Source organism: Bolinopsis microptera, chromosome 6 (assembly GCF_026151205.1).
Source record: "Bolinopsis microptera isolate Bmic1 chromosome 6, MBARI_Bmic_1.0, whole genome shotgun sequence".
In the NCBI taxonomy this organism is placed as follows: Eukaryota; Metazoa; Ctenophora; class Tentaculata; order Lobata; family Bolinopsidae; genus Bolinopsis; species Bolinopsis microptera.
The window spans coordinates 9740849-9753310 of NC_087077.1; the positions used below are offsets into that span (position 1 = coordinate 9740849).

The 12462-nt window shown below is 35.4% G+C and overlaps 1 protein-coding gene across 1 annotated transcript; it reads right to left on the reverse strand.

The window, feature by feature from the left end:
- Nucleotides 1-1242: 1242 nt before the first annotated feature.
- LOC134816896 (uncharacterized) lies at nt 1243-11169 on the reverse strand. Its single transcript, XM_063825900.1, has 8 exons — nt 11014-11169; nt 9604-9751; nt 7532-7701; nt 6485-6583; nt 6180-6267; nt 2066-2217; nt 1648-1762; nt 1243-1483 (listed from the first exon to the last, which is right to left on the reverse strand). Exons 1-8 carry the CDS (start codon nt 11167-11169, stop codon nt 1338-1340), a joined length of 1074 nt encoding a protein of 357 aa, XP_063681970.1. The 3' UTR covers nt 1243-1337.
- Nucleotides 11170-12462: the final 1293 nt, after the last annotated feature.

Here is a 12462-nt window from a genome sequence, read left to right on the forward strand (position 1 = left end):
CAGGACCCAGGTCTCAGTTTGTAGTTCAACCCTAGTCCCTAAGGACTGAGAGGTGAGAGCCCGACTGATCTTCGCCACGAATGTCAGGTCGAAAAAAGGAGAACGACATGTATATTAATTAATAAAATTAACTTACTCTGCTCTGTAACAGTAAGAAAGTAAACAAGGTAATCTAAATAATGTTCCTTTTCGTGGAACAATCACCAAGTTTGAAAAGACCCAAGTATATTGAGTATATTCCTAAGAAAACCAAAACAATGTTTCTATTAGGTGGCAAATTAATGGGGAAATTACCAGGGTCAGATGTGAACTTATGGATACACTATACATACCACCGCTTACTTGTTGCTTCCGGCATGAATTAATATTACTATGATGTTAAATCAGTCGGATTGTATACAACAACAAGTCTTCACTTTCAGCTGTTCAATTAAAACCAATTTATATTTAGCAGGACGTCAATATCGTTATTTAGCGTGATGAATATTGCCAACTTTAAAGTTGGTTCGGGCCCTGAGGCCCTATAAGTGATAATAAAATAAGGGCCGCAGTTGGCAGGAAAAAAGAAGCATGTAAAGGTCTGGAAAAGGCTGTTTTTATCAGATTGTTTAGTTAATTGTAAGATACAAAAATGTCGAGGTCGCCGTGCGGTCGAAATTAGGCCCAGTAATCTGCAGAATCAGGTTTGCAGAATGAAGTTCGGGAAGGTGATATACGTTATACAACATACTGACAACTTAATTGTATACTCAGTGCAAATGTACTTAAATGGCATCAGCTGTGGCCTGTGACCACGAGCACTATGATATCACACGTGATGTCAAGTGCCCTCTGCAGTAGGGTTATACCGGCCGATGGCGTTAAAATTGTTTAATGTTCATGATGCCATTTATCATGACTACAACAGAACCAAACACAGGGCAAAATGTAATTTAAGGGAATAAGACGATTTGATCTTCATTAGGGATACCATGAAGGAAATCTGATCATTATGAGAATCATCTGAAAATCTTATACGACGTTAATTAAGTTTGTTATCTAATGTAAGTTACCGGATAGTGTTACATAACATTTGGACTTATTCTGGTAAAGATAAGGGGAACACGTTTCTAATTCCACGCATGGTTGCAAGAATCCATCCCATTTTAACTGCTGGGAGTTTCAAGGGATCCATTAATTACCGATCTTTGATTACTTTATCTAATTATGTGATATTATTTTGAAAAATTAAGACACAGAGCATTTGGTGAAGAGTTAATTGGTTACATGATATTTGTGATTAAAGGAAAAAAAAGGAATCATCCTAGGGGGTTCATCTCGTGTACACTCTCTGCAGCTTATCCGCAGAAAGCAGCGAACTGTTGCTGAGTTTCACAATTCAGGTTAGCTCCTGGAGTTGTTCCTAGGTTCTTACAGAACAGCTTGTAGGTTTCAACTCGGTGGAAGGTCTTGGATTTCATGGGCTTGTGGTTGCATTCAACTCCTGAAAATAAGATTAAATGTAAGTCATGAAAGCTTGTGCCGACATCACAATTACATGATACGTCGTATCACATTTAAGATCAGAGCAGGAATAATTAAGATTATAGAACTTCGTCCAAATATCGTGTCTGGAACAAGAAATTGTTTTGAAACATTCCCACTAACCTCCATTAACGATGTTGATTGTAACTCCGAATCCGGCTCTTCGTCCACATTTCAGGTCCTTTGCAGTTGGTTTCCAGTTTCCGACCAGGGCGTCGTGACAAGAAGGCTTTGGTGACTGAAAAGCAGAATTTACTTCTTTATTTGGATCTACCATTTCTAGACCTTATGTCTACCATTTCTAGACCTATGTCATAGCTTTGAATGACAAAGGCTAAGATTAAAAATCACAGTTTTAAGCCGACATCTTTTCAGAGAATGAAATTTGTCGGCCTTATTCCGTTAGTTCACACTTTTAAGTACTAAATCTAATAAATGTCGACTGTCGAGGATACAACTTATAAACCGCAAAAAATAAGCATAAAACCGTCACCGGTGCTTATTGAATAATTAATATTTACTATCAAATGAAGAAACAAACCTGAGGAGTCATCCAGAACCAGAGAGCGGAAACAAAGGCGAGCTCACCGTCCTTCTTAATCCTATCTGGGTCGTTCAGGAGGATCATCTTGTCTCCAAGATACATCTTACTGAACAGCCCGTAGTTGTAGTTGTAGGAGATCTGGATGGGACCTGAAAATATGGCCTATTTAATTTTCACTACCGCATTAACTGTGTTTATAAATCTCCGTCATTATATAGGTATGAAAAATAAAAATGGCCCAATTAATTCCAGTAAATAGGTTAGCCCGTTATATTAGCCTCTTTTCTACGTTATATGTCGGAGAATTCGATTTGTTAGAAATGGTGGGAAGTTCCAGAGAACTAAAAGTGTTATGGCAATGTGTCATGTGGCTCCAGTTCCGCAGAAAGACTATTGGCTCGAGGTTTTCCTACTCGCTTTACGTGTTAATAATAAGCGGCATGACTGTCCTCAGTCCTGCATAGCTTATTCTATGTTTCATGTTTACTATTGCTATGTCCTTGGTTTTTGTTATTTTTTAGTCTATATATTGTAAAGAATTAGTTCATTTTTTATCATACGGAAATGAAGACCTTGTGCTTAAACTGTGAACAAGTCTAACATTTACTATTCCTGCTGCCTACAAAAAACTAGTCTAGTAATTAAACTTAATATCCCCCTTTTTAGGTTGAATTAATGGATTGTTTAAACCTGAAAGCTAAGTACAGCCCAGTTAATGATTCAGCTGTTACGGACGAGCAAAGTCAACACAGTAATCACAGTCAACATTTTAATATTCTCAGTTATAAAGGTGAGCAGAGTTCAAACCTTTTTTAGGTATTGTGCTAACTTTTTTTGTGCAAAACCTAGTCTTTTGTTTTAAAATTGAAAATGTGAAGTTTATAGTCGAAATTCTCTTGCTGGGATTTGGATCATTGCAATTGCGATGAACAATAAATCCTAGGTAAATCGTATGAAATTTTATGTATGCAAATTTCTTTAACTTTTAAGACCCGGTTCCTGCAACGAAAATTTCGAGATTTTAAAGCCGTTATTTTGCAGGCAGATCAATGAAACGACAGCAAAGTGAGATTGAGATAGAGAGTATGCTGAATGCGGATATTCCTATTGAAGTTATTCGAGAGAAGGTGTCTGAGAAATACAACTGTGAGTTGCAACTTGCAGGTTTTTAGTTATTTCGACAGTTCTCAGTTATTTCTACTGTTTTCAGTTATTTCTACTGTTTTCAGTTATTTCGACTGTTTTCAGTTATTGCTACTGTTTTCAGTTATTTCTACTGTTTTCAGTTATTTCGACTGTTTTCAGTTATTTCGACTGTTTTCAGTTATTGCTACTGTTTTCAGTTATTTCTACTGTTTTCAGTTATTTCGACTGTTTTCAGTTATTTCTACTGTTTTCAGTTATTTCGACTGTTTTCAGTTATTTCGACTGTTTTCAGTTATTTGATATTTCGACTGTTCTCAGTTATTTCGACTGTTTTCAGGAGCTACAAGTTCCCTCTCTGTTGTGTTGAACTTCTCTATAACGAAATGTCACAATTTCTATGTAATATAGAAAACCTTAGTATAGAAAACCTTAGTACCAAATTATGGTAATCTCAAATCTGCATGTATTTCTCAATTTTTTCCATTTCACCCTTTTGTAAAAAAGCAATTAAATAGTGAAAGGTTACGAAAGGTCGTTTTTTTTCAGTCTATTAACTTGTTTATTATTAAGATGAAGACATCTTCCACGACCAGTTAACAACTCATCTATATGCTATTGAATCTTATCAAGGCCATCATTCTGAATAGTCATGCTACCATTATTCACATAACTACATCAATTTGCATAATTTTGTTTAATTATAATTAATAGCAGTAGTAATAGTAATACATAAAAGTTACTAAGTTGATTATTTTGTTAATGAAGACAGGATCACTGACGGCTATGGGTATTCAGTAATCATTATCCTTTCGAATCAGCCCTATTATTCATACTAATCTTTTGCTTGTATTCTATTGAACAGTTTATTACTGCACGGAAGTAAGAAACTAATGAATTTATTATACTCGTATTTCTAATGATTGTTGGTACTTCTAATGAATGCTGGAGCTCAGCAGGCTTGCTCAATATTGGTTTTTGGTATTTTTTTATTCCGCTAAAAACTGTTAACAATAGTCACAATAGTATTGCACCCCGAGCAGGATATTAATACCTAATCCGTTATCATATAATCTATTCTGTTCGTTTTATGTACCCCTTCTGGTGTAAGATACGTGATTCTCACCATGTTTTACGCCGGCCTATCTATTTATTAGCCTTAGAGGTGACTAACGTAACCTTGCTAGTAAGTAGTAAACACTGCAAGTGCAACCGGCAGAACCATCGTTAGTAGGAGTGAATTGTTATCGGCGGCTAATGTTAAACAATACGTGGCCATTGGAGGATCCACTACCCAGCCGGCAACCTGTCCTTCGTTTGAATTTGCTCTGGAAACCTTGCTGTACCACCAAGGGCGTGGTGGAAGACTGCAATTAAGCCTTTTTATACAAATAAAGATTTTTGTTGACTTATTTAACCGTGAAATGTGCTTAGACAATTGACATGATTTATTCAGCGTACGTGGTTTGTTTTTGTTCTTCAGGTTAGATTGCAGCTTTGTTGATTTGAGACTGTTTTTAACTTAGAACTTTAGAAGTATGTAACCGTGATTTTACGCCCACCCCAACCATAACCCTTAATCCTAGCTATGTTATCAACCGTTACGTTAACCCTTACACTGAACCAAGGTTTAACTGTGCCCCTAAGAAAACACGTTTTAAGTGTCAGGGGTGAAAGAAGGGTCAACATAGACAATGGCACCTACATCATGCAATTGATGTAAGACATTATAATCTCCTGAATCCTGATAGATCGGTAAAGCAGAACAATGCACGTGCAAAGTTTCGACCAATAATAATTGAACAATTGAATAATGGCATTTCCGATAACATACTCTACCGTACTTCCCATAGCTTCTCAAGGAATTAGATCCACTATATTATTTAATTATTTTCATTATGCGAACTTTTAATTCAGATATTAGATTAATTAGATAAACTTGGAAGCTAATTTAACGGTATCCATATGGAATACTCAATTAATCTATTAGGATTTAATATAATATAAGCTAAGCATGTTCGTCAAATCCGCATTATCTGCAATTCTCTAATTCTGATTTGAAGTAGACCACTAATGGCTCTGAAGAAAGAGCATTTACTTAAGCATGTTTCGATGTGATCATTAATTTAGAAGAGGTCCGCAACTAAAATAGACAATTAACTAAATGATTTCGCTGTGTTGATATTATCTTTGGCATTAGTTTGTCGTGGAAATGGCCTACTCCGAAGCCAAGATGTCTACAAGCACAACAAGCACGATAGCAGAAAGCACGACAGCTCTAATGACACCTACCTCAAGAAAATACCGCATAAGACACGTGAACCTGGAAAGACTGAGGCGTAAGTAATTTTTGTATATATTCGTTAATGAAGACTATATGATATTTGTTTCAGACCGAATATTATTTGGTAGACTCTTATCTTGACAGACGAGATTGTCATCCTTTAACCTTTGTTGTGAGACTAGTAATGGAATGATCTTTGCTTCTTGGTCATTTTGATTTTAAGTACCATGTCTAAAGTGTATTAAATTTCTAAAATTAGTTCCTTATCACTTCTCTATCTATAACCGTTGAATTGTCTTATTCAATTTTCTAAATGTTCCTTTTTTGGCTCTTTTGATTTGCTTATTGTCAATATCAATATCATGCGTAAATGTGCATTCTTTTTTTAAGTGAGTCAAGTCTTGCAATTAATTACAAAATTAAGTACCTATACCGTTTTTCATCTGATCGACTTACTGTTCTTTTGAGTTTTAAAAGTAAAAATTATGTTGTCAGTTAGCAAAACGCGTTATAAAACTTCGATCAGCCTTCGACCAGAGAAATTTAGGATTTTTTGCTCTGCGCAGAAAATTCATTACATGCATTACAATATCTTTGATTCACTATCTTTTGCCCAGAATACTTCATGAGTATGAAATGTTGAAAAGCATAACTTGAATATCTAAAAACCAGTGTAAATCTTACCTCTGCCGTGGTAACCTTTTCCAGCAACACAGGGGTAATCTGGGACAACAGCACAGTAAGGGGCACAGTTACCCTTATCACAACCCATCTGGAAAGGGGGACATTATAAATATTTGTGGTTATAAATGCTGTGATTCTATTGTGTGACTTTGTTAGAAATGTTTTTTAGTGAAAAAAACAATCGGGTAGAAAAGGGAAAATCGCAGATGGCATTACGTTATAATTGTTGTGCTCTGTAAAGTTTGAAAAGTATTTAACAACAAAAAAAAATCCGTCAAAAGGTGGTATAAAACAGCCCAACCCACCTCCTCAGGGAAGTAAAGTCCCCAAGCGTATCTTCCTCCGGGGGCAGTTTCCCAGCCTCCTGTTGTCTCCTGGGCAATGTGAGCCAGGAATCCGGCAACCTAGTGATAGTAAAACTGGTTATTTAACGGGAAAATCATTTCAAAATACAAGCCAAATCATTCTACCGTGTTAACCATTAACTGTTTTGCCGACAAAATCATGCCCAAATCGTCCACTGATCACAATCATAAGATTACTGTTGTTGAGCTGCTACCTTTTCTATGATTATCTGTATCATTTCAGAGACAAATTAGGGTTAATATCTTACTACTAACTGAAGCTTTGGTTGGTGATAAATGACAATATTCACCTTTTTATTTAATGATGTTGCATGGTGAAAGGTTTGGCTCGATTGTTCAGCGCGGTCATGTCAAAGGAATTTGGCTTGCAAAATTAGTAGGGTCAACACAGTTCGTTATTTTATTCACTACTAGATATTTATTCACTGCATCTTCAGTTAAGTGTATCAATGCAGTTATGTATGGTGTAAATTCTGCTATCTTCATATCTGACCTGTCCATATCTAACTTATTTGAAAGTTTGCTTTATTTGAGCATTAATTACATAACTATTTTCGTGAATTAAGCTAAATGAAAATTGGTTCTCTCTGAATTGTATCACGTCATGATTAGTTAATATAAAGAAATTTACACCTTTCAGCCCACATATTATCACTTATCGCACATAATATGAACAAATCGGCCTGGCCCATGAGTTGAGGAGCTTCTTTTAGTTACTCTTGAATTTATCATTTTGTCAGTTTATCTCATACCAGCCGAAGCGCTATCATAATCTCGTTCTCATCATATTATTGAAATTCTATGAGACGATTCATTCGCTTAATTGTTTTACCCATGTGATAATTTCAACATGTCACTGTCAGGGCGATTGACAAGTATTACGGTCTTTATTTTGTAATTAATTTTTCCTATATTGAAGCCATGTGATTAATTAACACAAAACTGTCTTGATTCAAGGGAAAAAACAAATAAAGCTTAAAAACATACCTCTCGTTTCCTCATTGCCAGGCTTCCCTGAGTTCCGAAGGTGGGGAACTTCTTGGATGCAGCCAGGAAATATTTGTACTCGTAGATTTTGTATTTGGCTTTACCTCCGATATTTCGGTTAGGGAACATTTTGTTGAAGTCTTCTTCTTTGTAGAACGCTTCGATTCCCACTGAAATATTGGTAAATGATATTTATAATACCGGTATTTTGTTTACCAATTATCATCAATTACAAGACTCAAGTACCTATAATACTGAATATTAGTAATAGAATTATTGTATTGCTGGTTTTTTTTTGTTATGCTGATTGCTCTAACCCGGGCAATTAAAGTTAGTTTTACTGTACAAATGAAACTTGTGATTTAAGAACTGTAAACTCTGAGCTTTATTCTTTAATTTGTATTAGAATTCGAGCTTTTTATTTGAATTTTTATATTACTAACTATGATGGATATCGAATTTAAATGAAAGTAATTTAAGCGCTTATATTTAATGTTCCAGTAGTTAAATCACATGAGAAGATACTTAGCGGTAATTGTAAACAGTCATTATATCTTTTAGTGCCACGAGTAAAGATGGTATTCGGTTTTAAGAACATGACCTCAAGATATGACTGTCTCGATCACGTGATATGACCATATAAGGAAGTTGGTCTAAGTTCTCGTTAGGGTTAGGGTTTCAGCATATGTTTTGTTAGAGATTGGGTTAGGGTTACTGTTAGGGTTGGGATCAGATTAGAGGGCTAGGATTTCGAATAGTCATTCAGGGCCACCAAGAGAACGTGTTTAAAAAGTCACGTGACAGTCGAGTGTAGAGTGATTAATCATCATCCGACCTCAACACCATATTGCACTGATGACCATGGTACGTGATAGCACAAAGAACGGCAAATATAAAAAAATCGCAGATTTCCTAAACCTCAATGCCGCCTTTACAAGTGGCCAGCGCCGAGAAGATAACCAGGCCATTATGAAATATCCGACCAAATTCTCGGGAACCAAACAGAAATAAGCATCAAATATCTGTGAAATTGCAGAAATCAACCCTAAATATTTGTGAAATTGCATACTACTAGTCACAGCTTATTCCAATCAATGTGCGGACAACTAAATTGGTGATTGGTCCCAGTGATTGGTCCCAGTTAAAACAAAACAAGGTCTAATGAGCCCCACAGTGACTACGTTAACTAACGGATAACCATTAACCATGTTTTTATTGGATTACTCTCGTCATTAGTGAAATGTTGTTAAATCTTTTAATCTTGGACATTTCCGTTACTCTAACATGGTTGCAACTATAATAACACTTTTGTAATTGAAAGCTTTTCTGAGACCACTTCATATTATTATTCAGTAATCCTATTGAAACTCTTAATTTATTAGTAATAATAACAGTATCACTATCAATGAGTAATATGCAGCTGATACTGTTTGTGATTGCATGCTTTAAAGCATTATAATTTTATGTGATCGTGAGTTTCCGCTTCATTCTGACAGACCACATTGTAACTAATGGTTGTGATCTTGCTCCTAGGCCTATTTTATTGTATTAGAAAGTATAATAGCGCTGTCAGATTTTAAACGTCAGTGCTACCTAGGTTAGAAAAAGAGGCCTTCAGACCGAAATTGTTATAGAGCTGTACGCTCTACGGGTTGTGGCTACATTTGCGGCGGCGGCGTGCGGCTCTGCGGCATTGCCGTTCTGATAATTGCACTTTCCTGCCAAACATAAAGTATATTGTCGCATCATATATTGACATATGAATACTGCATGAAACTGCCCATTCCGTTAATTTACAACAAAATTTCACTGAAATCACTTAATTTCACCTAAATCGCTAGTTTTTTTGCAAATCTTGTTTGTTGCTACTTTTTTTCCAACCTTGCTGATCGCATGGAGAAATAAGTTCGAGTGGCTTTCCGTTTTATTTGCTGATGATGAAAAGCTGTCTCTCATCCCCATTCCCCAGGTACGCTGATAGTTGTAACTTTAAATTTTACGAGGGCCCCCAGTCTTCGGTGAACAGTTAATTATTGGCACATCTGCAGATATTAACTATTTACATAACTTACCGCCAGGTTTAGGTGTAGGCTTAGGCTCCTTGGTGGGTTCCGGTGCCTGTGTTGGTGGATCAGTAGGTTTAGGTGTTGGTTTAGGGGTGGGTCCGGGAGTACAGTCCACATTTGCTGGCCAGTCACAGTACTTGTGTTTCCAGTTGAACTGAAACATTTCTTTTTTAAATTGTGTACAACATGAAACAAATTGTTTATTGATCGATTTAATTTGATCGATTTAATTTGAGCCAATTATAAAATCTTGGTGCCTAGGTTAAATATTATGATGTTTTTTTTTTATGTATTCTTCTTTCGTAAATGCGACTTTTTCTACTAGTTCAAAGTAACAGCGTAATAGTTTTTCCTTGCTTAACGTTTTGTTAATTACAATTTTAATTTAACATTGATACCAGAAACTAATCTGAGAGAGATCATTGCACTCGTATGATATTAAAAGTCAACTCATCACTACTTAGGGAAATATTTTTGACTTGCCAGGACTACTGACAAGAGGTTAATCAAACTGATTTGAGTCACTATGCGAGGAACTGGGCGTTTTTAACAACATTTTCAACTTGTCAGCTTTTGATTTATGATATCTAGCATTAAGAAACCTTTCACATACCAGACAGCTAATTGTACTATAATACCAGTGATCTCTTAAGTTAGTCTAGATTTACACGATTTACAAGAATTACAAGATTTGAACTGACAAGGAGGAGCCACTAATATATTTATTTGCTCAGTTTATATTAGTGTTATAAATTCCACTATAGCTATGTTTGTTCTTCCATGTCAACAACTAAAATTTAGACATACACCTTAAACCTAGACAGCATACGAAAATATACAAACATAGCTATACTCAAAAACTTAAACGGTTTATATTCATTTATAAACACGTTTGAGGATTGTATCTGAACTGGAAAGTGCGTTTCACTAATCACAGAAAATATTTCACTTTCTCAGTTTAGAGTAAAAAATCTTAATTTAGCCGTTCCTTATTTTTTCATTTCAACACCTTAGAATTGGAAACCAAAAAGCTTGCCTTCTTTTAGTTCTTTTTTTAGTTCTTGGGAGCGTCTAACTTACTAATTGAACTAATTCTGTAGCCAGTCATGGACTTATAAACAAGATAGATCTAGTTCTACGACACAATTTAATGTTTCAGTTTTACAAATTGTATCTGTTCCACGTTGCTATAAATGTGAATAAGTAGGGGATTTTGGATAAGGAATAAATTGGATACCTTATACACAAAATTGGATACCTATTACACAAAAATAAGGTATCACAATTTTAAAACAAAATGAAATTTAAGACAGCCTACCTTAAATTTGTGTATAATGATTAATAATCACCACCAACTAAAGGCGAAACTTTAATTAAGTTTTAACTTAATTTCGTGTAATGTGATAAATCTCTTACCACTAATCCGCCGGGACAGTCCTTATGATGAGCCCGTCCGGAGTAACACTGGTAGTACTTGGAACAGTCCTCTGGGTCCCTGAAGAGTCCGGCATCTGACGGACATGAATATCCGTAGATAAGGGCCGGCAGTAAGCCGAGGAGAAATAGCTTCATATCTTATAACGAGAAGTTTTGTTATGATCTCACCATCATAAAGAGTTATTATAAAATTTGTGTCTAAATCGTTAATTTTACCAGTTTAAGTTGATCGTGTGATCATTATCATGCTGAATTCTAGTTGAACAATCAGAACTAATCACTAATTACACTAGACTTTCCATCTGACAAAAGTTAATCAGGCCCAGAGGATTCAGGAGCAGTGCCAGTTCGCCAGTGTGATTGGAAGATTTGGACAAAATTGTAATTATAGGCGTTTATCTAGACAAAAGTAGGGTTAATTCCTTAAGCTGAGTATTTATTTAGCTTCTTGGTTTGTTTTGTTCACAGTAGTTTATCGATCCAACAGTGAGAGTGAAATGCTATTAAGTCTTTAAATGTTGTTCTTTAATGACAGTCATTACCGCCACACTTTTGCTATTCTTACGACTATTTTACCCATGTTTCAATACTCGTTTATTTCATTTTAAAAACCTTGAACGCATGTTGCTTGATGGAGTTTGATATTTTAATTCTTTGCGACAATTTTCTAAAAATTTAAATCTTAATTTAAGACCGCAAAAATCATGTAAATCACGATTGAAATCCGTATGACTTGCGTAACAAATAAAGCCAAATTGAACTGTGAAAAGTGCCTGGATTTTCAGTGGATTTAAACCATCTCCAACCTGCTAATTGAATCCCACCAACAAAAGATTCATGGCACCAGAATTTAATCTTAATTAGTTCAAAAAATTAAATCTCAAACTTTGTACCGTAAATTTTGCTGAGCAGATGGCCTACAATCGCCTAGTGTTAGAATATTGGAGCCTTAATCTAGTTTAATCTAGTCAGTATTATAGTCTAGAATGAATCAATTTTAGTGGTGTGCCACGAAAAGGTTGGAGCATATGTCGCTTGTATTTTAAGTAAATTATCAAACATTATTGTAAATTGAAGTTAGATTTAATTTCAGTATGGAGATTAACTTAATCAAAGCGGTTATTAGTCTAGACCAGATTTAACTAAAATTGTGTAACATTTAGACTTTAAAGCAATACGGCATTTTGAAGATTGTGCAAACTGCAAACCTTCGCGAAGAATTAGGTGACACGTTTATTAATGGGGATATGATAACTGGACAGTCAGTCCAAACAAAACTTACCTAACCTGCCACGTTATAACTAAAGAACTAACATTGCTAAACCTCACAAGTCACATTACAATTAACCTAGTCCAACCTCACACTTCACTGAACTTACCTCTCTAAATAAGCTTATATATGTGAACTAACTCCCCACCTCCAGCCCT